The sequence below is a fragment of the Terrapene carolina genome, unplaced genomic scaffold (assembly GCF_002925995.2).
Source record: "Terrapene carolina triunguis isolate 2854851 unplaced genomic scaffold, T_m_triunguis-2.0 Scaffold69, whole genome shotgun sequence".
Taxonomy (NCBI): domain Eukaryota; kingdom Metazoa; phylum Chordata; order Testudines; family Emydidae; genus Terrapene; species Terrapene triunguis.
The window spans coordinates 19888757-19916382 of NW_020664420.1; the positions used below are offsets into that span (position 1 = coordinate 19888757).

The 27626-nt window shown below is 43.8% G+C and overlaps 1 protein-coding gene across 1 annotated transcript in view; it reads left to right on the forward strand.

Moving 5' to 3' along the window:
* Positions 1-4890: 4890 nt before the first annotated feature.
* The window catches only part of EGFLAM (EGF like, fibronectin type III and laminin G domains), a 128774-nt gene continuing 106038 nt past the window's right edge, over positions 4891-27626 (forward strand). Inside the window, exon 1 of the mRNA XM_024198983.2 lies at positions 4891-5113. Within this exon, the coding sequence (XP_024054751.2) occupies positions 5005-5113 (109 nt within the window). The 5' untranslated portion in view covers positions 4891-5004. The remainder of the gene's footprint in view (positions 5114-27626) is intronic.

A 27626-nucleotide genomic window follows, 5' to 3' on the forward strand; every position in this document is an offset into this window, starting at 1 on the left:
CTGCCCCATTTTCACCAGACAGTTTTTTCAACTAGATATCCTGTTGGTTGGGATTAAAAACAAATCACTTCATGGCAAACTGCTTCCTAAATTATTTATGCTCAAACCAGGTGTTAGAAATGTGAAACATTTTTAATAAGAATGAGTGAGGAGCTAGGTATCTGCTAAAACCACTTTATTTTATGAAGAGACCAAGTCCAAACTGTTGAATTTTACAGAATAAATCCAAAATTTGGAGTTTTAAAAGGGGAGCTGAAAAGCTGAGACAATCACAATTAGTGGCTGTGTTTGAAAATCTGGTTGCATATCTTCCATTTTTATAAATTGCTTCAGCAAATAACAGTGTTGACACAATCTCAGGACATGCAAAATGACTTTTTATGCTCATGGTTCGTAGCCTTAATATAGTTATATAGAAAGTCATGCCAAACTCTGAGAAAATAAATCAAATCTGCTAGACTGTGAGAGGGTGGACTAAGCCCAGAGGCCCCCAGAGGAGCAGTGAGGAGGCCCTCCAAGTGGGCTAAAGTGGCTGAAGGGGAAGCAGCCAATCAGAGAGGCTGCAGGGAGCAGCCAATCAGGGCCCAGGAGGGCCCTATAAAAAGGAGCTATGGTGCCAGAGACAGGTAATTCCTTGCTGGAGCTAGAGACGTGCAGCTTGTGCTCCTAGCTGGCTAATGGGAACTGCAGAACACTGGACAGCTCAGTGCTAGCAGGGACCACGGGAGCGAGGAAGAGCTCCTAGCTGGCTGCTGGGTTTGAGCTTAGAAGAGCCCTGAGCTACAGGTAAGGTGTCAGTGAAGGCTAGGGCCATGGGGAAGTGTCCCAGGGAACTGAAGGCAGTTTTGCTAAGGAGATGTGGCAGCACACAGTTGCTATTCTTAGGGTCCTTGAGCTAGGACCTAGAGGAGTGGGTGGGCCTGTGCTGCCCCCTCCCCCCCTCCTCCCATAGGCCACTGGGGAAGGGCCTACAATTGGGCTGAAGTAAACCCGCAGAAGGGGACTGAACTGTCAGGAAGCCCAGCTGAAGACTGGAATCAGACTAAGAGAGCAAAACCATTGCCTCCAGGGTGGAAGCCCTGGGGATACAGCCCAATAGCAGGGATTGGACTTGTTTAAAGAACAAAGACACACCTGACCAGAAGGGGGCACTTGTGAGAGGTGGGTGCCACACCATTACATAGACATAAAACCTTTGGCTATGAAGGGGCTGTTCTTGAATTCTGTGCAAAGCACCTGCTGACATCAGTGGCTATGGCTCTGTGCCTTATGGAGAGTGTATAGTCCTGAATTCATACCCTGGCCCATGGACCATAATTAAACATAGCATTTGGCCCTCTCCTCTGACTGAGTTTGACACCACTTCCTTAGGCCCTTGCCTCTCCCAGGATGTATTGGGATCCATCGGTCTCTGGTCAGGCTCAGGGGGCTGCCAAACTTACAGCTAGGGTGACCAGATGAAGGAAAGAAAATATTGGGACACATGGGGGGGGGGGGGAAGGGGGGGAAAAAAAAAAAAAAAAAAAAAAGAGGAGGGGGGAGTGCGGAGGGGGAGAAAAAAAAAAAAAGGTGAGTCGGGACGCAGGACAAACCCCAAAATATTGGGACGGTCCCGATTTTATCAGGACGTCTGGTCACCCTACCTACAGCCTCAGTGGTTCGTGTGTGGGAGAGAGGAAGTAAAGGATCTGAAAAGAAGCTTCAGGATGGGCCTCAATTGAATGGCTTTGCAAAGGACCCTGCATTTGCTTACAGCATTGCTCCGCCTCCCCATTCTCCCCAGGGTTTAGACTCTCTCTCTCCATGCCTGATGAAATACATCCTAGGATACTCAAGGAGTGGACTGAGGAGATATCTGAGCTATTAGTGATTATCTTCAAAAAGTAATGGAAGATGGGAGAGAGATTCCAGAGGACTGGAAAAGGGAAAATATAGTGCCAATCTATAAAAAGGGGACTAAGGACAACCCAGGGAATTACAGACCAGTCAGTTTTCATTCTGGAAGATAATGGAGCAAATAATTAAGCAATCAGTTTGCAAATACCTAGAAGATAATAAGATAAGTAACAGCATGGATTTTTCAAGAAAAAATCATGTCAAACCAACCTAATAGCTTTCTTTGACAGGCTAACAAGCCTTGTGGATAGGGGGGAAGCAGTAGATGTGGTATATCTTGACTTTAGTCATTCTTTTTATAGTGTCTCACATGACCTTATAAACAAATTAGGAAAATATAACCTAGATGGATCTACTATAAGATGGGTGCATAACTGGTTGGAAAACCATTCCCAGAGAGTAATCAGTGGTTCACAGTCAACCTGGATGGGCATAACGAGTGGGGTCCCACAGGGATCAATTCTAGGTCCAGTTCTGGTTAATATCTTAATCAATGATTTAGATAATGGCATAGAGAATAAACTTATAAAGTTTGAGGATGATACCAGGGTGGGAGGGGTTGCAAGTGCTTTGGAAGATAGGATTAAAATTTGAAATGATCTGGACAAACTGGAGAAATGGTATGAAGTAAATAGGATGAAATTCAATAAGGACAAATGCAAAGTACTCCACTTATGAATGAACAATCAGTTGCACACATACAAAATGGGAAATGACTGCCTAGGAAGGAGTACAGCGGAAAGGAATCTGGGGGTCATAGTGGATCACAAGCTAGATATGAGTCAACAATGTAACACTGTTGCGAGAAGAAAAGAAAAAAAAAGGCAAACATCAGTCTGGGATGTATTAGCAGAAGTGTTGTAAGCAAGACAAGAGAAGTAATTCTTCCGCTCTACTCTGTGCTGATTAGGCCTCAACTGTTCTGGGCACCACATTTCAGGAAAGATGTGGACAAACTGGAGAAAGTCCAGAGAAGAGTAACAAAAATGATTAAAGGTCTAGAAAACATGACCTATCAGGGAAGCTTGAAAAATTTGGGTTTGGTTAGTCTGGAGAAGAGAAGACTGAGAGGGGACATGATACTGGTTTTCAAGAACATAAAAGATAGTTACAAGGAGTGAGAAAAATTGTTCTCCTCAACCTCTGAGGATAGGGCAAGAAGCAATGGGCTTAAATTGCAGCAAGGGTGCTTTAAGTTGAACATTAGGAAAAACTTCCTAAGGGTGGTTAAGCACTGGAATAAATTGCCTCGGGAGGTTGTGGAATCTCCATCACTGGAGATTTTTAAGAGCAGGTTAGACAAACACCTGTCAGGGATTGTCTAGATAATACTTAGTCCTGCGTTGAGTGCAGGGGACTGGGCTAGATGACCTCTCGAGGTCCCTTCCAGTCCTATGATTCTATGCCCTCTCTCTGTGGTGGGCTCACTTAGAACCCCTCTCAGTAGGACTTGCAGTTCATCTCTCTATCTGAGACAGGTTCTCACTTCCTACCTTATCCCTGAGGGACTTTGGGTAATGTTCTCCCTGCTGTCTTGCCAAGACACTTTGATTCCTTCTCTGCTTTCTCCTCATGGTACTTAAACACATGGGCTCCCTCTCATCAGGATGCTCAACATTTCCTCCTCCAACCTCTCTTCATAGGGACTTCAGCTCCATCTCCCTGTCCTCTCCTTTGGAGAGTTCAGAGTCTATCACTGCCCTGTCTCTCCTCAAATGGCACAGGTTCCCTCTCCCTACTTCCTTGTATTACCCATGGTGGGCTGAAGCACAGCTCCTTCTCTCCTTGTTTCTCTTCACCAGAAGATTTTCTCCTCCACGTAATGTGTAATTAGACTGTGGAATTCATTGTCCCAGCATGTCATTGGGATCAACAATTTAACCAGATTCATCAAAGGAGTGGATAATTTTATATGCATAAAATAATTTGAATATGCATAAAAATATCCAGAAGTTATAACAACGATTTTGGAAGACATATGAAACTTCATGCTACAGGCAGGGTTTAAGATTCTATCAGAGATTAGGATGAGGCTTAATCTGGGGGACGGAGGGCAAATTATCCCACAGCTGTCTAATGTGAGGTTTCTTACACCTTCCTCTGAAGGTTCTGGGGCTGGCCACTGTTGGAGACAGGCCACTGTTGGAGAGAGGACACTGGCCTAAATGGACTGTGGATCTGATCCAGTAGGACAATTCCTATGTTGCTATGATAGGGTGGTTTGGGCTTCTTTTCCCTATTCCCCTCCTTTCTTCCCAGGACACTTGGGCTCCCTCCTCCTGCTCGCCTCTAATCCCCATGAGAGTTTCTATATTAGGCTGAGTGGCTGGAGTGGACTCAGAATCCATCTGGGAGGGATTAAATCTCATTGAGCTTCTTAACTGCAGCCACTATCCCACCGAATCCTCCTCCTGGCCCTGCCCCAGCATGGGGCTGCCAGCGGGCTATGGCACCCTGCAGAAGGGGGGCGCCACAGACAGGTAGGGCATTGGCTGGGTCCCAGGTCTCTCCGGAGGGAGGGGTTTGTTTGGCTGCCCCGAGGAGAGAAGGGGACGGGGTCTCTGCAGGAGTCAGGGAAGGAGCTGCCTACTGAGCGGGGGGTGCCCTGCAAAGGAATAGGGTACACGGGTCCTGAAGCCCTGCAGAGCAGTGAGAGCTGCGCCCTCCTAAGCGGGGGAGTGGGGGCTGTCCCCGCTCCCTTGCGCGGGGAGGAGGGGAAAGGCTGCTCGAGCCATAGCGGGGGTGGCTGGGTGCGTGTCCCCCGCTCCCTTGCGCGGGGTGGGTTGCGCGCTGAGGGGAGGTGTCCTGCCCACCGCGTTAGTCCCTTCCCTGCCCGTCTGCGCTACAGGGGACTGTAATCCCATCAAAGGGCCGGTCCCAGCCTCCTCCCTCCTGCGCGTGTGACAAGCCCGGCTGCTCGCCGCCAGCGCCAGCCCCACTCGCTGTCTGGTTGCTGCGGACTCCGGACGGCGGCTGCTCCCCACAGCCCCAGCCGAGCCGCCGCGGAGCAGTTCTCTCCCTCCCTGGCCGCCTCGCGGTCAGCTGCCCCCCCGCACGCTCAACTTCCCCAAACTTCTCTGTTTCGGGGTGGGCTGAAGGCTGGCTGCGATGGATTTACAGAGCCCAGCCCGCTGCTGCCGCTGCTTCGCTCTGCTCTTGCTGGCCTCTTGCATTGGACACACGGCAGCTTCCAGGAGAAACATCCCCAGAAGGCAAGGTAAGAAACTCTCCCTTGGCACGGGCAAGTAGGAAGGTTTCAACTAGGAAAATATCCCGGGGGGGGAGCCCACTTTCAAGATATTTCTGTGTATGGACAGTAGGTGGGAAAGCAAACCTGTGCAGTCCCCCGGCACAGACAGGGTTAAATCCATATCACCCATCTCCCCTGATGGTAAATCTGAGAGCTTTAGAATCCACTGTTTGTATTTCATTTCTTTTTAGCCACAAAGAACTGTGTGAGTTGAGACAGTTTCCATGTGATCTCAATTACTGGGCACTGGGGGGGATCCTCCAAAGGAGGATTAGAGCCCCTCCTTGTCTTTAAACGTCTATTATTTGATCCATATTGCCAAAAGGCTCTCCATTTCCTGTTGTTAAAAAATCGGAAGGGTGTTTTTTCCTCCTCTGTTTAGTTATTCCTGATGTTCTTAGATTTTTGATGCATATGTTTTGGTCATTTGCAGCATCTCTTCTGGCTTTGATCTGTCTGGCTTTCCAATAAAACCATGGATTTCTTTAACTCTATGCGATCCTGTCTTTTAACAGCAATTTTTAGCCTTTTTTAAAGAGCTAATTAAGAAGTATTTAACTTGGAGTTTCTATCAGATCTAAACAACTCTTTCTAAAGAGAGGTGCCTCTATAAAAAGGCAATATAAGTACAATGATTTTTTTTCCTAACTTTTTCCTTTCACACCTGAGATGTTAAGTATTAAAGGAAAAAGTGAGGGCAAGGAAAGCAGTAATAAATATAAAACTGCTCTTAACTGGCTGCATCTGTTCTTAGTAAGTCTATTGTAAGGATTTAAAATGGTTTTAAAAATATGTATTTGGAATAGTAGATATCTGTTTTGGGATTAATGATCTGTTTGAACAGTGGAAAAGATACCGCTTTATTTCAGAGTTTACATTCTGACTCTCAAAGTGCCTTCAGAAATAATGTTTCTATAAGGAGGGAGACACTAACAGATGGAAAAATCTGTTAGCATGAAAACAAAATAATAGGCCCAGTCCTGTTCCCACTGAAGTTAGTAGGAGTTTGTCCTTGTCATATGGCTGCTTAACATTTTATTGTCTCATGATGCGTCCATTTGAAAATTAACTTGTCTCAGCTCAGTAAAGATGGACCTGCTTCACACTCTGCTTTCTATTATTGTCTGGCTGCTTCTTGTCTTGAAGTGGAGGGGTATCAGCTTACCATACAGTATTCTTGGGATACACATTGTTTCATTTCATTCATTCTGAACATAGCACAAGTGCATGCAAATATAGTATTACATTGTCTCTTATTGTGCGAAAAGTCTTCAGCTCTCTATGCATTATCCAGGTAAGTTACTAGAACTATCAAATGCCTCTTTGCATAAGTTTAACATGATAGCCCTTCTTATTTTAAATTTTTAAATGTGTCCTCTTTTGTAAATTGTAGTTGTGACTGAAATACTAAGTGCAACATTTCCCTTGTAGCCCCCCAATACACTGTCCAAATTCTTTCAACATATATTTTACCAATATGTACTTTCCCCAATGTTTTATTTTCTGATCTTTCCTGATTGGCTAGGGATTTGTGTCTGCAAAGAAGACAAAGGGCCTCATTCTGATCTAGGGTGACCAGATGTTCCGATTTTATAGGGACAGTCTTGATATTTGGGGTTTTGTCTTATTTAGACGATTATTACGCCCCACCCTTTGTCCCAATTTTTCCACACTTGCTGTCTGGTCACCCTATTCTGATCTCATATGCATGAATACACAGTAGAGGAAACTCCACTGAAATCAGTGGAGTTACAGGATCAGAATCTGTCCCATTCTCTCTTTTTCCTTCTAATACAGCCTGCTTCTCCTGGATGATTCACTGAGGTTCCAATTCAAGAACCAAGTCCTGCTGCCACTAAAATTACTGACAAAATTCTAATGGCCTCCATTCAGAGGAGGGTCTGGCCCATAATTTGTGGCATTGCAGTGAACATAGGTAACACTCAAGTGAGGCTCCCAGTCAATGGGAGGTTTACCTGGATAGTGACTGCAGGATTGGCCAGAGTATTTCGGATAGCAGAATTACTCCCATGGCAGTGGATTATGCAATGCACAGAGGACTGGCATATCAGTGAAAGAAAATAAATAGGAGGAGGCAGACAGTCATTGCATCAATATGTAATTGCAAAGTTTTAGTAAAGCATATTTTTTACAGTTCATTGGACCATGACATGGGGCACTTTAAGTTACAGCAAAGACTCCATTAGTCCCCTAAAGGCCATACGCTACCTCTGATCTGCAGTTGAGCTCCCACTGACGTCAATGGGATTTTTGCATGTGGATCAAGGACAGTATATGGTCCTTGGTATTTAAAAGTTAGAGGTCTAGATACTGATCAAATATTTATACTCCATACAAATTACATTGTTTTCAGTTCCATGTTGCACTCAATAGAAATGTAAAATACAAAGATGAGGCACAAGAAATGGTAAAGTCACTAGGTTTGCCAATTTGCTAATTGTATTTGCATAATTTATAAGATAGTAGTGATTATAGGAAATACTGCTGGCTGAGACAAGGAGTTCTAAAACATTGAACCATATCCTGGTCCCTCTAAAGTCAGTGTAAATTTTCTCATTGACTTTGTTCGGATCGGGATTATTGGTCTAGTGAATCAGATTAATTGAAAATTTGACAAACTCTATATATTTCCCTTGGCTGTATAAAATATTTGCAAGATTGCATCCTTAGTTTTTATATATATTCCACAGTTTTCTTTTTTAGTTTTCACAGTTAATTTAAAATGAATAACATCTTTGTCACTCGCTGTTGTGAGAAATGCTAGTACGGTTGGAAACATAATAGAGAAATACAACCTGAGCTTAAAGTCTTTATTGGACAGATGGCTAATTTTACTGGTCTGACCTTACCTCTTAGGGATCTAGTCCCATGATCCTTGTTTAGCACAATAGCTGCCACTAAGGATTGGAGTAAATTAGATGGACAGTGGTTGCGTTCAAAAAATTAAATGTGCAGTAACAATGCCACATATGCAAATGTGTCTATATTTGTGAAGGTATCACTTAGTGGTAGTCTCTTTGTGACCCTCAGTCTTAGAACAACTGACCTAAGGGAAATGTATTGATATGCATTCAACTAAAGTAGCTTTAATCATGGAAAAAGAAAAACTTACAATAATTTCCTCTGCAATAATACACGAATATTGTGTACACAACACTTTTACCGTTGCTTATATTATGTTAAGTGTTCCTGTTTCACGTCCAAAATTATTTGTTTTCTTGCATCTCCATTATACAAAAAGATGCCACTTATTTGTGGAAACAATTTTACAAAACCTGTGCAGGCATTTGAAAACCCACATTACCACAAGAGTTAGAGAAGGAAATCCCCTGGGGAGTTTGTCTGCAGAAGTATGTAATTTAAATCCCACCTACATGCTGCCAAAGACTATTGGAACTGTACGTTTCCAAGAAGCCTTAGACTGAGTCCATGCTGTGAAATGTCATTTTCAATTCGTTGAGAACAGGTATAGTTCTAGGTAGCATGCAGCTCTGCTTCAGTCCTGCTGTTTATCATATGTTGGAAGGTTAAGAATGAAAGATAACTATCATTTACTCTTACATCAAAAAGTAGTGGGTGAGGAAGAGATAAGATAGTAAAAAGGGTTTTTTTCTTTGCCCTTTTAATACCCATAGAAAATGGGACTTGTACAAGAATTGTATCTGAGATACAACCAAAAAGGTCACATTGCGAGAGAAGTGATAAAACCAGTTCATCTTCAATAATGAGATCTGACTGAGAGGTCTTGAGGGTCAAAAGAAGAAAGGTAGTCAAACTCTCCTCAGTTTTTTCAAAGTTTTCATTCTGAGTCTGGTTGACAAAGATCAATTTTGTAATCCCCAGAAAGTGACAGAGAGAAATGTGTTTGTGAAGTTAAAAGTAAAATAAACAATAAAAATGCTACCACTGCAGCTTACTAAATGAAACTTCAGGAATGAAAAGCCTTCTGGTCAAATTCAAAACATCCTGATGTGTGCAAAACTAATTTGCACATTTGTTTACAGTAATATTATATATTTATTATGCAGGAGGAAATGGAGCATCAGGCACATTTTAAAATAGGTTAAAATGAAGCTAGAGCCAGCGTGTGACAATAAACGGAATAGCCTGGAGTTCCCAAAAGTCTTGCACTTTTATGTTGTTTCAATGTCTCTCTAAAGACCAACACGGCTACAACAACACCGCATACACTAAAGCTCTCTAAAGCTGTCGCTAGTGTTTAACATTCAAACTGTTTTCTTGCTTTTGCTTTATGTGTGGCCATAGATTTTTTGCTCTGCGTTCTACTTTTATTCCCACTCTCAGTGGACTGGTTGTAAAATAGCTTAATCATGCCTTACTCCATGGTATAGTAGTAATAATAATATAATGGAGCTTAATGGTACTCAAGTTGCATGGAGGGGAGCGCAGACCCCTTAGGTTGATGTTTGTGGCATTAATATGCATAACAATATACTGTGTTGTTACTTTTTTGTATACCACAATATAAAATAGAAGTCAAAAGCCTGTACTTTATAAGGCTATTGAGTAGGGAGGAACACAGAAGATAAGATTTGTATTCATTTCTGATGCTTTGGGTTCAATTTCGATTCTGAATACAAATAAATACAAATACAGGCGAGTCTCATCTTAAGCTGGGGTTACGTTCTGCTGTCAGCGCATAAAGCGAAAATCGCGTATAGTCAAAATTACATTGAGTGTAATGGTGGGCGGAATCGCCCGCACTACAGGTACAGTATTTACAGTAAATTGTTATTTTTCTCTATTTTGGGTTTTTGTTTTTGCCGACCGCGCAAAGTTGAATTCGTGAATGTTAAATGCGCGTAAGATGAGACTCGCCTGTATTGGACTTGAATCTCCTGACTAACACTAATTTTTCATTGGTGTATTCCATTGGCTTTACTGCTATGAGTGACAAGACACACAGCTCCATAGCTTCTATGGACCAGATTTTCAAAAGTTTTCCACACTCACCATCAGGGCCAGATTTTCAGAAGCTAGCTCCCAGGTAGACACTAAAACAAGTGGCCAGATTTTATGAAGACCTGAGTGTGGAATAACTGAGTTCTTTAGAAAATATGACCACAATAGAAGCTTCTGGGTGGTAAGATCTTTTGAAAATCTGGCTTTTTAGATGTCTAAATAGGATCTGAACTATTTTGAAAATTTGACTCTATCTGTGTAGAGAATGTTGTTTTCTTTGGAAAGGAAATGGCTTTCTGTTATATTTTTTTTTAATGTTTTGGACTCTACTGGATAACATTATAGCCTGAGAAGCCCCAGGCCGGCAGGAACCCTGAGCTACCCGTCCCTTCTGCGCCTCTCTGCCCCCTCCCCCTCCCCCCGGCCACTAGAGGAGCCCTGTGCTGGAGCAGGACCAGCTCCAGGCCGGAGCATCCCCAGCCCTGGGCCGGCTGGGCCCAAGCCAGCCCCAGCCCAGTGTTCCACGGCAGCAGCTCCAGCTAGGAAAGGCAGAGCCTTCCCTGGCCTATTATACACACCGCCCATGGAAGTCAATAACCCTACCCCACCCATCCAACAATCACAACATTCCTCTTTTTTTAAAAAAAGGGAAAAAGCTGCTAGTAGATCTTCCCACCCACCCAAATGCTCTACAAAGCTTCCACATACACGGTTTTTCAGAGGACTCTCTCCTAGACTCTCAGGATTTGGGGGTCTGTCCAAGACATACAGGATTTTTGAAGGCATTTCCAGAAAAGAATTGGTGTGGGGACTTCCTTCATCCCCCTGGAATTTTAAGTTAGCTTAATGTGAACAGAATAGTCTGGTTCCCAACAGTGCTCTGAAGAGGAAGGATAGTCTTGGAGTTAAGGCATTAGCATGGGTCTTGGAAAATATTTGTTAACTTCCTCATGCTGCCACAGACTTCCTCTGTGACCTGAGGGAAATCACTTAATTTCTCTGTGCCTCGGTTTCCCATCTGAAAAATGAGGATAGCAATACTTTCTTATCCACCCTTTTTCTGTCTTGTCTCATTAGATTATAAACTGTTCGTAGGACAGCCTGTTTCTTAGTATATGCTTCTGCAGTGTCTATCACAAGGCGACCCCGATCTCAGTTAGGGCTTGTCGGCACTACCATAATACAGACAATAATAATGCTTGAAGGTCTCTTTATCCTCCAAGGCTTCTTCGAGAGATGCTCTGCAGTTACAGCAGTGCCACTTTAGCATTTCAAGTGTAGACAAGCCCTTAAAATACTAAGGGAGCTCAGAAGAATTATTTCCTGGATCGATCTTGCTTTAGGACTCAATCTTTCAAACTGTTACACCTGTAAGTAACTTTACACATATGAGCAGCCTGTCATAACTATAAAGGGAAGGGTAACAGCTCTCTGTGTACAGAGACTCCAAATCCTTTTACCTGTAAAGGGTTAAGAAGCTCGGGTAACCTGGCTGACACCTGACCCAAGGACCAATAAGGAGACAAGATACTTTCAAATCTTGGGGGGGGAAAGGCTTTTGTGTGTGCTCTTTGTTTTAACGGGTGGTTCGCTCTGGGGACTGAGGGGGACCAGACATCAATCCAGGTTCTCCCCATCTTTCTAAACAAGTCTCTCCTATTTCAAACTAGTAAGTAAAAAGACAGCAAGGCGTCTTAGATTTACTTTGTTTTCTCAACTTGTAAATGTACCTTTTTACCAGAGTGTGTATCTTTGTTTGCTGTACTTTGAACCTAAGACAGAGGGGGGTCCTCTGAGCTCTTTAAGTTTGATTACCCTGTAAAGTTATTCTCCATACTGATTTTACAGAGATGATTTTTACCTTTTTCTTTAATTAAAAGCCTTCTTTTTTAAGAACCAGATTGATTTCTCCTTGTTTTAAGATCCAAGGGGGTTTGGATCTGCATTCACCAGGAGTTGGTGAAAGGAGGGTGGGAGCAAGGAAGGGGGATGGTCAATTTCTCCTTGTTTTAAGATCCAAGGGGGTTTGGATCTGTGTTCACCAGGGAATTGGTGAAAGGTTTCTCAAGGCTTCCCAGGGAGGGAATTCTTGTGATGGTGGCAGCGGACCAAAGCTAAGCTGGTAGATAAGCTTAGAAGTTTTCATGCAGGCCCCTACATTTGAACCCTAAAGTTCAAAGTGGGGATCCAGCCTTGACACAGCCCCTTTGATTTTTAATAAGTGAGTAAAATTGCTTGTGTAACTGTTTGCAGGATTGGACCCCAAAGCAAAACTGATTTGGCCTTTTCACATTATTTCTATCGTTGAATAATTGAAATACTAATGTAAAAAGACCATACATAAATTTACTCATATGAGCTCCATTTAAAATCAAAAGGGTTATTCATGTAACTAAAGTTACTTACATGAGTAAGTCTTTGCAGGAATGGGCCTTTCATTTGGTGTGTGTGTGTGTATATATATTCAGCTAATGTTATAGAAAAAGTTACAGTTTAAGCATTAAAGAATACATGAGTCAATGTAGTTATGCTGAGCTGAAGCATTTGCCTAAAAGTATGTAAACATCAACCAGTGTTGTGTGATCATCTAATGAAAAGTGTAGTCATAAGAGGGGCAGAGTTATGTTTGTGTGACCTTAATTCCAAATTCCCTGATTTGTTTGAAAAAAAAAATCCATCTGGGAAACTTATTCACATGAGGAGTCCTGATTCCAGTAAGCAAGCCCATTGAAATAACAGAAAATACTCAAATGAATAAGTGTCCAGGATTGGGCCCACCAAGTATAATTTTTTCCTTTGATTTTTTTGTAATGACACATGTAACCCTTCTGCCCATCTAAATTGGCAGCAACAAGGGCCGGGTTCTGTATCTAGGGGTTCCGTTTCAATAACGCAATGCAAAACCGGCTCGAGCCCCCACCCAGTGACCTGGGACAATTACATACCACCCCCTGGGTGCCTCTAAGAGGCAATACTTCCCCTCTCGCAAGCACGGAGTCTGAGTGTAGCAGAAAATGTTTAATAACATGAGGTAAACGACATCAGCATTAAATTGGAAAAACACCACAAACAGGATTCATAACACAAACCATGAGCAAAAGACCCACCCCAGCAAATTGGGCTGTGTCCTTTTCCTTTGGTTCTTGAATCCAGCAACCCAAAAATCACCCAAAGTCCCCAAAGTCCAACACCCCTAAAGTCTCTTGGGTCCAGCAACCACCCAAAGTCCCAAAAGTCCAACAACCCCTAAAGTCTCTGTCCCTGGTCAGTGCAGCCCCAGAGTAAAAGGGGGGCACGCAGGGTGTTAAGGGACACCTTACGTGATCTGAGGCCGGCCGGCCGTCTCTCCGTGGGGTTCCGCCGCAGCCTTCACCACGAGCCAGTCCACTTCCTGCCGTCCCACGAGCTGCTCCGCTCCGCTCACCGACCTGTGAGCCGCTCCAGCCGTCCCCGCAAACAGCTCCGCTTGCCGTTCCTTGGGCCGCTCCAACCGTCCCCGCAAGGCTCCGCGCTGCTCGCTGCTCCTCCAGCTGTCCCTGCAAACTGCTCCGCCAGCCGCTTAGCAATATAGCTTCAGGCTCCCCCACTAGTTAACACAGCACTCGGTGATCTCAGCTCTTAATAACTTTAGTTCTTTTGTGATTTCAGCTCTTAGTGATTTCAGCTCATAGTAGGGGAGCCCCAGTGCTGGTGCACCATTGGCCTAAAGTGAATTCAGCTCAGCAGACTGTAACTAGACTCCTAATGAAATCAAAGCTAGCTCTGACATTCAACAGTGGAGAGAGAAGGTGGTACAATTGATGTTTCAAACCCTCAAAGGGGGCCCATACCATCAGGTACAAATACCTGTCCCCATCCTTTCTCAATTCACTGGGTTTTGTAACCCATGCCCCTTGTCAAGCAAGTGCTACTTAGGTAATGGTGAGTCCTTCTGTCATACAACAGTTCCACTGGCCTTGATTCACAGAATCAGGGTAACATAACTTTATTCTTCCTGCCCCAATAACAGAGAAACTGGGGATCCCACACCAGCCAAAGTAACCATTTTCAGTTGCTGTTGTTTCATGCCAGGCGGGTGGGTGTGTCTATGCAAACAAGATCAGCCCCTAGAGTTCTTTTCCACACTCGCCATAATTCACCACCAGATGTCAGGGTAGAGCTCATCCTGACTCTGCTTACACACACACACACTTTAAAAGGAAAAAAACGTATTTAGTTAGTTGCTCATTTAAGAAAACAACACCTGTGCTTGTTTGACTGTCCAAACTAATGAAAAAAGCTGAATATTGTTTCTTTGAACTTTACAAAAAACATTGACCTCTGGGATGAAACATGCATGGGAAACTTAATTCCCAAAGGTAATTGCTTCAGAAAGGTATAAGCCACTGAAAATAAGGGCTTAGAATATAATTGCCATTTTGACCATAACTAGAACAAAAACAGTTAATGATGCACTCTGTAGTAATTAATAAAATCACCAAACCTGATGTGTATTGTGTAGAATACATACAACGAGTGTCCCCATTGTGGGAAATCCTTACACATGTGAGTAGTACCATTGAGTTCAATGGAACACATCCATGAGTAAGGATCACTCATGTGAATAAAGGTTTGCAGGTCCTAGGTACTGAATGAAGGATTATCCTTCCTTGTGAGGAATCTGTTCCAGTAAGATACTGATCCAGGGAGCTCTATATCCAAAAGCAGTATAGCGACTTATCCAAAGGATAAAGCCATACAGCCAAAGGAGAAACTTTTTTTTTCTGTTATCTGTGTAGTGTGATATTCAAAAGATACAGGTATGGCTCAAAAGATATTCAATAGATACAGGCATACAGGAGATCGCTCATCCAAATGTTACCAGAAGCCAACCTGTCTAGCTTTCAAACCTAGATAACATCAACCATATTAAAACCAGAACAGACTTGCTTGTTCAAGCACCCAGCTACTCTCAACTTTCTGTGACTCTCAAATATTGTGGTGATAAGTGCCTTACAAAACCCTAGGACAAAAAGATAGATAATCTCTTTTGGTTCATGATGCAATTATATGTCTGTTTTATCATTATTTGAGTTTGCTTTACAGTTAATATAACACCTTGTAAATCACTGTTCAGGTGACGATGAAAAGTGAAGAAGGTTATTCTTATGAAAAAAGATTGAGCTGTGCTCAATCTAACTAACAATGTCCAAGCTCTTAGTGGATATGGAGACTGGTGCATCAGACCCAGAAAGATTCTCAGATCTGAAAAAATTCCAGGTCCAAATTAGCCCTCATGCCTCTCTTGATTTTCAAAGTCATTTAAAATTACTGGCACCTGTGAGAATGATCATGCAATCAAATTCACATCTGTGAACATTTAGAACATCGCAGTTTGATGTCTTTCTAAAATTAGTGGAAATGAACACACTATAAATGTTCAACATGCTGTTTTCAAATACTGAAGACACTTTATTTCTTCTGACGTGTCAACGGCATTAGTCCAAGTGTAACCCTTCTGCCAGGTGGAGCCGGCAGCAGCCAGGGCCAGGTTCAATATCTAGGGGTTCCTTTTCAACAACACAACACAGAACTGGCTCGAGCCCCCACCTAGTAACCTGGGAAAATTACACACCACCCCTGGGCACCTCTGAGAGGCAATACTTCTCCTCTCGCAAGCACAGCGTCTGAATGTAGAAAATAAACTTTTAATGAAAGGAGGGAAGTCACCCAACATTAATTAGGGAAAATGCCACAAGCAGGATTCATGATCATAAAACTGTGAGCAGGACACCCTAGAGTGCATGGGGCAGTGCCTTCTGCCTCATGTTCTTGAGTTCTACAACCAAAAGTTCTTTTCTGTGCCCCTCTCTGCTCCCTCACTGTACCCCACTCACAGTGGTTGTCCTTGGTCAGTGAGGACCCAGGGTTCAAAGGTGCATCGGTATGAGTTCACTTCCCACCCGGGAAGAAGGCACCTTGCTTGCTCTGCCATCTGAGCGCTTGCTCTGCCATCTGAGCACTTATTCTAGCTGGCCGCCCCGCCAGCCATGGTTCCTCTCTGCTCACAGTCATCTTCTGCCACCTGCCTCTCTGCTGTGACCTCTGCAGGTCAGTCTCTTGAGGTTTCACCCAGTTCTTCGTGATTTTCAGGTTTTAGGCTGTGCAGAAACGCTGTCCCACCACAAGTGATTGTCAGCTCTTTTGAGCATTTACAATAACAAAAGGCTCTTAATGGAGCCTATTTGGCTCTATCTTTGAACAGTGAGGAGGAACAGGTTAAACCAGACTGGGGACCATTAGGGAGAGTTCACTCCTCCTGGCTGGGACACCTGTTCCCACCCCTCTTACTTTCACAGGGGTCTGGCATTTGAGCCCCTGGCTTAACTAGGTCCTTTCAGCTTAGGTCCCGCTCAGTAGGGACAGTTTAAGCACAGTTCTGCTCCTCTTTATTCATACAATAAAGACAACAACATTGATAACAGCATTGATTTGTAACCCAACGCCAGCCGAAGTTGATCACTTTGAGCAACATCGCTCTATCTGCTGGATATCTAGGTAGAGTAGGTGTGTTCATGTAAATACAATTCGCTCCTGAAGTCTCTCCCCCTCCCAGCTCGCTGTCAGGGGAGAACTCATTTAGACCCTGCTTACATATATATAAAATTTGAAAACAAAGCTGGTTTTGAGTTAGCTGAGCTCAAAAATCATCTGAAAAAATCCTTATTATTAGGGTTACCATATTTCAGGTTCCCAAAAAGAGAACACTGCTGGGAGGGGGGAGCTGGAGGGAGGGGTACAGTTAGGGTGTGCTGGAGAGGCTATTTGGGAGTATGGGAAGGATGTTTGTGTACTTGGAGGGAGCACCTGGGGGTGTTGGACGGGATACCTGGAGGGTGTTGGAGGCCTCACTCTCGAGGTGGGGGACAGTGTCGCTCCCTGTCATGGAGGCAGGGTGGCTGGCGAAAGCTCAGGGTGCAGCACCAGCCCATCCGTCAATGCCTGCAGGACCTCTCCCCAGGGCTGGGAGCCAGGGCCTGAGTGGGCTGGATCTGGCAGCAGTGGCTACAGGAAAGGAACCGATCAGCTGGGGATGGACCAATTTGGGGTGCAGGGACAGCTCTTTCTGAGTTGCAATGTCTGCTCTGCAAAAATCCTGGACATTGCCTCTTATTTATAAAATCCGCCTGAACAGAAAATGGAGCATGAAAAAAGAGGAAATGTCTGGGAAAACCCGGACATACGGTAACCCTACTTATTATTATATTTTAAAAACCTTTTAAAGAGTTATTTGATCATGTGGCGGGGTGGGAGAGGAAGAGGAGAAGGATTTTTGAGAATTTTCCCAGAATTAACTTCTGGGCTTAGGCCAAGAATGAGAAATTTTAATCTAAAAGGTCACTTTAGAAAAAAAAAAAAACACAAACAAAACCAAAATACCATAATGATTGAAAATAGGGGTTTAGGACCAAAACTTATGTGACTTCAGAGGGAGCTCTCTGCAGAGATCAGTGGCTAGAATCTGGTTTCATGTACCACATGCTGGATAATAACAGGAGAGGACTCCATGTTTATAAAAATAAACTGACTCTTTATTAAGAAAACAATTTGTATAGGTGATGCAAGTGCAGCATTTTAGCCATCTGCATGCAGACTGAATTCGTGATGCCTTCTCCAAACTTTTTCCTCCTACAACCCGTGCTCCTCCCTCCAAGCTCCATGCAGGTTGCTATAGTCTCCAGCTTAAACATAGTGTTATGGTAGCAACACTATAACATCATGAATTGCAATGTCAAGAACTGCAACTCTCTCTCCATATGCATCTCAGTGGATTAGGGTGACCAGATGTCCCGATTTTATAGGGACAGTCCAGATATTTGGGGCTTTGTGTTACACAGGTGCCTATTACCACCCACCCCCGTCCTGATTTTTCATACTTGCTGTCTGGTCACCCTACAGTGGATGTGACATGACACCCAGGGCCAACGAGAGCGGGTTCGGGCCCCGGTGAAAAAATTTTTTCGGGTCCCCCAGCAAGGGCGGACCGGCGAAACAGGGCAGACGGGGGGGGGGGGGGGGGGAGCCAGGGAAGCCGGGCCCTGGGCCCCCTTCCAGACCGCCGGGCCCCGATAATTTGTACTGGCTTCCCCCCCCTCTCGTCGGCCCTGATGACACCTGATAACATTTAGCCATTTGCAACTTTGGGCTAGAGGGCAAAGCTGCTCCAGTGATAATGAAAGAAGGAACTTGGAGAATGGTAGGGGAAGACTCCTCACTGCTGGTAAAAGAAAGAGCTAGTATATGAGGTTGGATAGAGTAATGAAAGAAACCTTTGTAGGAGCTGAGGCTGAGAGAAGCATCACTGAGGAGGAAGAAGGAACTGCACTGCCCAAGTGCTCAGACAAATGCATTCATAAAATGCAAAGCTGGAGAACAGAATCCGCAACCTGTTTATGTGATTCATGGCTCCTGTAGTTATGGTGGGAACAGTGGATGCATCTAACATAAAGTTTTTGGGCCAGTAGGTCCTAACTCTGTGGACCCACTAGATGTGCCCTGGCCAGCCGACAATCCCCCAATCTGTGTTCCTGCACAGATAGTCAGTGTGAAGTTTGCCTCTGTTCTGCACAAATAGGTTCTTCACTGTCTAGACTCCCCCATGTCACAGAAACATGGCGTTTCCCTGGTGTGTTGGACCAGAGTATGGGGAAGCAGGTGGAGTGTAACCTTACTGGCAGCAGAGGACAGTGAAATTGTAGAACAGGGCAAAAGAATCACAGAGGAGCTGTAGTCTGGGAAGAAATTCGTTTTCTACCTTTTGAAATGGATGTCCTGCATGGCCTTCCATGCCCTTTGGCAATCAGTGGCCTTAGTTAAAATCTCAGTTGCGTTTGTGCCAGTCCTCTCTTCTGCAATCAGTTTATGCTAAGTATGCAGTACCATTTACCTGTGCCTCATTGTTAATGCTCAGAAGAGGTGGGATGGGTTTGTTAATGAAAGTAAGTAGGTTAGATTCCTTCACTTCTGCCAGAAGCACTAGTTACCTCAAATTTCTGTCCCTTGCTTGATTTTCAAATTTCTCTAGTCTCCGCTCCGCATTCTCGCAGAATTCAGTTACATACACTCACAGAGAAGAAGCTTAAGGCCTGAATTTTCAAAAGTGACTAGTGATTTTGGATGCCTCCGGTTTTGGTGACGCCTCAAAGGGGCCTGATTTGATCTGAGGCCTAAGTCACCTCAAAGGGGGCAGGTACTCAACACATTTTGAAAATCAGGCCCCTTCAGCCTGTCTCCAGTTGGATACCAAAATTGAGACAATCAAAATTACTAGTCACTTTTGAAAATTTACATTTCTTACAGCACTTTTTCTGTTACATAGTTCTCTTCAGGTCCCCACATGCTGCCTTCTGTCCTTTCCATCTGCTGATCTAGACAGCCCAACAAGATGGCGATAGCTCAGCTGTGCTCTCCACAGAGGTGATGATGATATGCTTTGTGTCAGTTTTGGTCCTAATGAAGACAAAGTTGTTTTATGGTACACTGTCCGGGGGGTGAGGCTAAAGCTGAGCCTGTGCCCAGACTTGTGATCTAAATAAGTCTGCATTTTCCTTTTTGTCATTTCCTTTGGGGGACACTCAAATAGTTTGTTCAGTGTCCACTGACAATGAGGTTCAAAAATATTGGGTTTAGAGTACATAGAGGCTCTGAGAAGCCAAAATCTTATGGTTTTTCAGGAGAATTGGTACACACATTTGCTCCTTGTCACACACTAGACTCTACTCCCTCTAAATGTTAACCTTTGAGAGTGTGTGCATATGAGAGAGAGAGTATAAAATATATCTGGACTTTGTGGTTTCTTTGCATGATAACTTACTGTTCATTTAGAGCAGGTTATGTGTCTAAATGCTCAATATGAAAGATATTTATTGTACTGAATTAAAATGTTTCCTAAAGAAGCATAATTTGTGCCGAGAGTACACTTAAATGTTAGGTTAACATAGCTATGGTGCTCCAGGATGTGAAAAATTCACACCCCTGAGTGCCGTAGCAATGCGGACCTAACTCTTGGTGTAGAAACAGCTAGATTGATGGAAGAATGTTTCCGTCAACCTAGCTACCTTTGCTTGGGGAGGAGTAGTTCCTATGGTGATGGAATGCCCCCTTCCCCCCCCCCCCTTTTGCTGTAGAAAGCATCTACACTATGTAACTACAAAGGCAGAGCTATGGCACTGTCGTTGTGGTGCTGTCACACCATAGTGTAGACCTGGCCTTCATATATTGTCAGAGGAAGAGAAGGTTTTGTAAGAGAGGATGGAAAGACATTGAGAGACAGCAAGGAGGACATTTTCCAAGTACTGGGCAACAATTTAGCCAGATGATTCTCACTGAAGCTTCATATAGCTAAATCCTGACAAATGCACCCCTAAACGATGACAATTGATGGGTAAAAGGTTTTTAAGGTTGTTTATTTGGAGTTATAAAAATTACAATGGCACCACACTCTCTCTATTACAAAGCTGTATTTTTGTCTTTGATTTCAGTAATAAATACAAAGCCCATGAGAGTAGTTATCCTCACTGCCATGCCCCTGGCACGAATACTAGGTCAATGTAGAAGTCTGACTTTTATACATATTTTGTCACTTAATTTCAGAATAGTTATAACACACTTCACACTGTGTCTTGCCAGTGAATCGTGCACAAGAATCACATGCACTTTAAGCATGAGGTGGCTGAAATCACACGAGACTTCACCTTTCTATCTCTGACGGTATTATGAGACACACCCACTATGTCATGTATCTTACTGCTTAATTATTTTCACTACAAATTCCATCAACTTGAAATAAACATTTATTTCTACACCCTGGGCATCATCAGATATTTGCAGTGTCTGGAATGTCTGTTTACAGCCAGTAGTGACAAATATTATGGTGATGGGTGCCCTGGATGTACCTTAGCTAGAAGGAGGAAAAGATTGCTCTCTGAGTGACAACACACCCTTATACCTATGTTTACTAGAGCTATTATAAAAGGATAATAGCAGGTAGTAAGTAGTTCAGTTTCAGAGAGGACATTCCCCTTTACCAGTTAAGACATGACTGGTTACAGCACATTTGTGACTACTACTTGTTTTATACAGATGATATAACTCAGGGGTAGGCAACCTATGGCACGTGTGCCGAAGGCGGCACGTGAGCTGATTTTCAGTGGCCCTCACGCTCCCCGGATCCTGGCCACCGGTCCGGGGGGCTCTGCATTTTAATTTAATTTTAAATGAAGCTTATTAAACATTTTAAAACCCTTTTTAATTTACATACAACAATAGTTTCATTATATATTGTAGATTTATAGAAAGAGACCTTCTAAAAACGTTAATGTATTACTGGCATGCGAAACCTTAAATTAGAGTGAATAAATGAAGACTTGGCACACCACTTCTGAAAGGTTGCCGACCCCTGATATAACTTGTGTTACAGAAAAATAAATGTTTGGCATGGTATGGTTGAAATATTTCACTATGAAATACAGAGGAGCTTGATTCTGGCATGATGCTGAAGTCCTGTTGTTTGAGGCAGTGGGAAGGCACTCCGCCCGAGCAGGAGCTCCAGGCATTGTACCTAAAGCATGTACAGTTGTGCCCAGAAGTGCTGGTGGAGTGTGGCCACTGCACCTCCCTTGAAATCCATGCAGTGTCTGCTGCCTTCTGTGCCCCAAGAGCTTTGCTAGCTGCCCACTTTAGAGAGGCTAGTGCTGGCTGTGATATTAGCCCTGCATTATCTTCGCATGCTCTAAGTGCAAGGACTCCTGTTGGGTTACATTGCTAGGCTTCAGTTCAGGAACATGTCCCTTTGCAGGACACATGTGTAAGCATATACTTGACTTTAAGACATGCTTAAATCTTATTGATGTCTGGTGCTTAAAGTTAAGTATGTGTTTGAGTGTTTTCCTGAACTGGGACCTTAAACAGGTGCCACAAGGGGTGGGATGCCATGGCAAAGTCAGTACTGGGACATTGTATCGACTTATTTTTAATGGGACTCCTTATATTGTATTCTAGCTTAAGTTCTAAACCACAGCTCTCTTATCCCTTTTACATAGGCTATAAATACCACAGTGATATACACCTTACTTGTACCTGAGATAGATATTCTGTGCATAACATATACTAAAAGAACTAATATTACCATTGATGAGACCTTTTGGAATTCAAATACAGTTGGATGGCTGATACCTCTAAATTAATTGTAGAGTACATACCCCTACGGTGTGGATCTAAATAGCAGAACATGCTCTCTGTTCGCCAAGCCGTGCCTGCCTGTCTACACTCGTATTTCGAGCAGTGTAGTATCCCGCTGCCTTCCCACTGTGGGAGCCTTTCCTTCTACAGGAAAAGACTTGCCCAGTGGGGAAAGGCTCTGGCATGGGGGAGGCAGCAGGGAAAGGCTGACAGCTCCTTGCTGCTGGAGCCCTTCTCCACTGAAGAGAAAGACTCTGGCAGCTCTTCACTGCTGGAGCCTTTCCCCCTCTAGGGAAAGACTCCTGCTGCTGGAAAGACTTCTGCAATGGGGAAAGCGGCTTCTGCAAGAGCCTTTCACAAATACGTGAAGGTGTGGGCACAGCCGGCTTTTCACTGCGGCATGTACCTACACGTACACTAAACGCCACTGCCAGTGGTGTGTGGTGTAGACATAGCCTGAGTTATTCTTCTCGCGTAAAATTCATCCATGTACAGAGAGCACATGCAAGACCTTCTGCATTACTTAAATCCTGCGGTGGTAGGGTAGAGCACCCATGCAGAACCCTGCATGCTGGGGGCTCTCAGGGAATGAACTCTGTTATCTTCTCTTGTATAGATCCTTTGATGCAGGGCACAGAATGTCAGCAGCTGCTATTTCAGAGTGTGAGCTGGAATAGCCAGGAATAGAGGGACTGCACTGTATGTCCTGTGGCCTGCTCTAGATTGGGGGAGAAGGGGTAAATTCCATCCTCTTCACTCCTGCTCAGTTCCCCACACAGTGCTTCTATTTCACCTTTTGTTGTTTTCATTAGTTTACCCACAGGCCCATCAATGCATGTGCTGAAAAGAGAAGCTGTATAGTGCTTATCGTCATTTTCTGAATGCTTCAGATATAATAAAAATGGCAGCACAGGCGTCTCTTTAGTCACTGTTCTACTGTGGTCCTGACACAGTCACCCTTCTCTGGTTGTAGTTGGGAGATCCCTGCTTTCTTACTCAATGCTGCTGAGCAGTGGTAGTTGGACCAAGCTTCAAAAAGATGAAAAGATGCCACATTTTTTTTATTTAAGACTTCCTGACCTTTGTTGGTTTGTCATGTCATCTACATCCCACAGCACTCTTTATTTAACCTAGTTCAGTCTGTAGAAATGAAATAAATAAAAGTCTGACATTGTTTATTTTTGTCACAAATGATGGACCTTTTGCAGTTCACACTGAAATCAATTTGAGTTTTTTCCATTGATTTCAATGAGACTGTGATCAGGCCTCATATATTTTAATTTAGTACATCTATCGCTACTTTTATTATATGGATTTGTGTGCTAGTGACATCAGAAATGTACTGATTCTCAAAATATTATTTTAAAACTCAATTATTTCCAGTAATCACCCATCACTACAGTAAAATCTCTGGGTCAGATTGTGGCTGGTCCAAGGGGAGGGAGGGTGCTTTCATTCTGCCATCCCTTTAGCATCTGTGCAAGAGACAACCACAGCCACCGGGCATGATTGCAGCTCAAGTAGATATATCTGAGCTAACTTTAATCTCAATAGCTCGGGTACCAGATTACTGAAGCTATCGCAGCATATGCCTCAGTGTGGACTGGAGAGTCCCAGGTGGGCTTATACAGCCCACGCTGAAACATGTATTTGTTTTTGTATGTGTAGAGGCTGGTAGGGGCAGTGTGCTGGGAGAGAAGCTGAGCCCTGTTTAGAGGGCAGGGCTTCTCTGACTAGGGGTCCTATAAAGGTAGCCAGCCAGTCAGGCAGCGGCACAGACAGCTGCAGTGGCACAGGAGCCAGCAAACAGAGCTGTAAACAGGGGAGTTTGAGTGGGAGTTTGTAAGGGGAATTTGGGGGAAGACTAAGAGAGGCAGGCAGAGGAACAGACAGGCTAGTGAAGGGAGTGTGTGGTGTTCTGGCAGTGACTTGGTGCTCGTTGGGGGTTTGGTTTGCTGTGGGTGGTGGTGTTTTGGTTTGGTTTGTGTTTGCTGGACTAACAGGACTTAGGTGGGAAGACTATGACAGATACAGAGGCAGCAGTGGTAGTGACCTAAGCAGTGGAAGACACAATGAAGATGACTGGATGTGGAAGCTGCAGCATGTACATGATCCTGGAGGGGGTACCTGAAAAGAGTTTCATCTGTATGAAGTGCCGCTTGATAGAGCTGATGGAAGAAAAGATCCGAGGATTGGAGATGCAGGTGGAAACTCTGGTTGAGTTTAGAAGGGGGTTCAAGCAGATAATGGAGCAAAGACATGAGGAGGCTGAAGGGAAAAGCTCAGACTTGCAGATGGAAGCAGGACAAAAGAACTCTGAGGGGAGACTGCTGGGTGAGGAAAGTGGACAATGGAGGCATGTGACTAAGAGAACCAGGCAGAGGAAAAGACGGGCTAGTGAAGGAGAAATAGAGCTCAGGAACAGGTTTGTGGAGTTGGAAAATGAAGAAGGGGCACAGCAGGTGGTCACTGAAGGTGGGAGGGCAAGGAAGAAGAGAAGAGCAGCAAGTCCTGTAGGAAGAGGGGAAGAACCAATGGAGATAACAACACCAAATATGAGCCCCAGGAGGATACGGGATAGGTTGCAGAGGATTGCAAGGGACAATAGGAATCGAGAGGACTTGCAGCCAGAGGGAGCAGGGGATAGACCGGAGAATTGCACCATCACCAGGAAAAGGCAGGTCTACATGATTGGGGACTCCTTACTGAGAAGAATAGACAGGCCTGTAACCAGAGCTGATCCAGAGAACAGAAGGGTGTGCTGTCTCCCGGGTGCTAAGATACGGGATGTGGACCTGAGGCTAAAGAGGATCCTAACGGGAGTGGGAAAGAATCCACTGATTGTCCTTCATGTGGGAACAAATGATATGGCTAGATTCTCGCTGGAATTTATCAAGGGAGACTGTGCCAGGCTGGGGAAGACGCTTAAGGAAATCAAGGCTCAGGTGATCTTCAGTGGGATTCTGCCTGTTCCTAGAGAAGGGCAACAAAGGTGTGACAAGATTATGACGATCAACAGATGACTCAGGCAGTAGTGCTATAAGGAGGGCTTTGGGATGTATGGCCACTGGGAGGCATTCCTGGACAGAAGACTGTTCTCTCGGGATGGACTTCACCTGAGTAGGGAGGGAAATAGCTTTAAACTAGGAATTGAGGGGAGATGGTTGGGAGATGTCCAGGTAATCTCCACGCCGGATTTTAACATTGAGAGGGAAGAAAATGAAGTAAGAAAGGATATAGCCGTGGGTAGGAGAATGGACATAAGGAGGGAGGGTAGTGTAGATACTAGTCTAATAGGTGACACTGGCGGTAGAATGTCTGTGCCTAATTGGGTAAAGAATGTGAGCGAAGCCAAACAGCAAAAATTAAGATGTTTGTACACCAATGCGAGGATCCTAGGTAACAAAATGGAGGAACTAGAGTTACTGGTGGAGGAAGTAAAACCAGATATTCTAGGGATAATAGAAACATGGTAGAATAGCAGTCATGACTGGAGTACAGGTATTGAAGGGTATGTACTATTTAGGAAAGACAGAAATAAAGGCAAAGGTGGTGGAGTAGCATTGTATATCAATGATGAGGTAGACTGTAAAGAAATAAGAAGTGATGGAATGGATAAGACAGGGTCTGTCTGGGCAAAAATCACATTGGGGAAGAAAGCAACTAGAGCCTCCCCTGGGATAGTGCTTGGGGTGTGCTATAGACCACTGGGATCTGATTTGGATATGGATAGAGACCTCTTTAATGTTTTTAATGAAGTAAATACTAATGGGAATTGTGTGATCATGGGAGACTTTAACTTCTCAGATATAGATAGGAAAACAAGTGCTAGTAGTAATAATAGGGCTCAGATTTTCCTGGATGCGATAGCTGATGGATTCCTTCACCAAGTACTTGCTGAACCAACAAGAGGGGATGCCATTTTAGATTTGGTTTTGGTGAGTAGTGAGGACCTCATAGAAGAAATGGTTGTAGGGAACAACCTTGGTTCGAGCGATCATGAGCTAATTTAGTTCAAGCTGAATGGAAGGATAAACAAAAATAGATCTGTGACTAGGGTTTTTGATTTCAAAAGGGCTAACTTTAAAAAATTAAGGAAATTAGTTAGAGAAGTGGATTGGACTGAAGAACTTGTGGATCTAAAGGTGGAAGAGGCCTGGAATTATTTCAAGTCAAAGTTGCAGAAACTATCAGAAGCCTGCATCCCAAGAAAGGGGAAAAAATTCATAGGCAGGAATTGTAGACAAAGCTGGATGAGCAATCATCTCAGAGAAGTGATTAAGAAAAAGCAGAAAGCCTACAAGGAGTGGAAGATGGGAGTGATCAGCAAGGAAAGCTACCTTATTGGGGTCAGAATATGTAGGGATAAAGTGAGACAGGCCAAAAGCCATGTAGAGTTGGACCTTGCAAAGGGAATTAAAAGCAATAGTAAAAGGTTCTATAGCCATATAAATAAGAAGAAAACCAAGAAAGAAGAAGTGGGACCGCTAAACACTGAGGATGGAGTGGAGGTTAAGGATAATCTAGGCATGGCCCAATATCTAAACAAATACTTTGCCTCGGCCTTTAATGAGGCTAATGAGGAGCTTAGGGATAATGGTAGGATGACAAATGGGAATGAGGATATGGAGGTAGATATTACCACATCCAAAGTAGAAGCCAAACTCGAACAGCTTAATGGGACTAAATCGGGGGGCCCAGATAATCTTCATCCAAGAATATTAAAGGAACTGGCACATGAAATTGCAAGCCCATTAGCAAGTATTTGTAATGAATCTGTAAACTCAGGGGTTGTACCGTATGACTGGAGAATTGCTAACATAGCTCCTATTTTTAAGAAAGGGAAAAAAGTGATCCGGGTAACTACAAGCCTGTTAGTTTGACATCTGTAGTATGCAAGGTCTTGGAAAAAAATTTGAAAGAGAAAGTAGTTAAAGACATTGAGGTCAATGGTAATTGGGACAAAATACAACATGGTTTTACAAAAGGTAGATCATGCCAAACCAACCTGATCTCCTTCTTTGAGAAGGTAACAGATTTCTTAGACAAAGGAAACACAGTGGATCTAATTTACCTCGATTTCAGTAAGGCATTTGATATGGTTCCACATGGGGAATTATTAGCTAAATTGGAAAAGATGGCGATCAATATGAAAATTGAAAGATGGATAAGGAACTGGTTAAAGGGGAGACTACAACGGGTCATACTGAAAGGTGAAGTGTCAGGCTGGAGGGAGGTTACTAGTGGAGTTCCTCAGGGATTGGTTTTGGGACCAATCTTATTTAATCTTTTTATTACTGACCTTGGCACAAAAAGT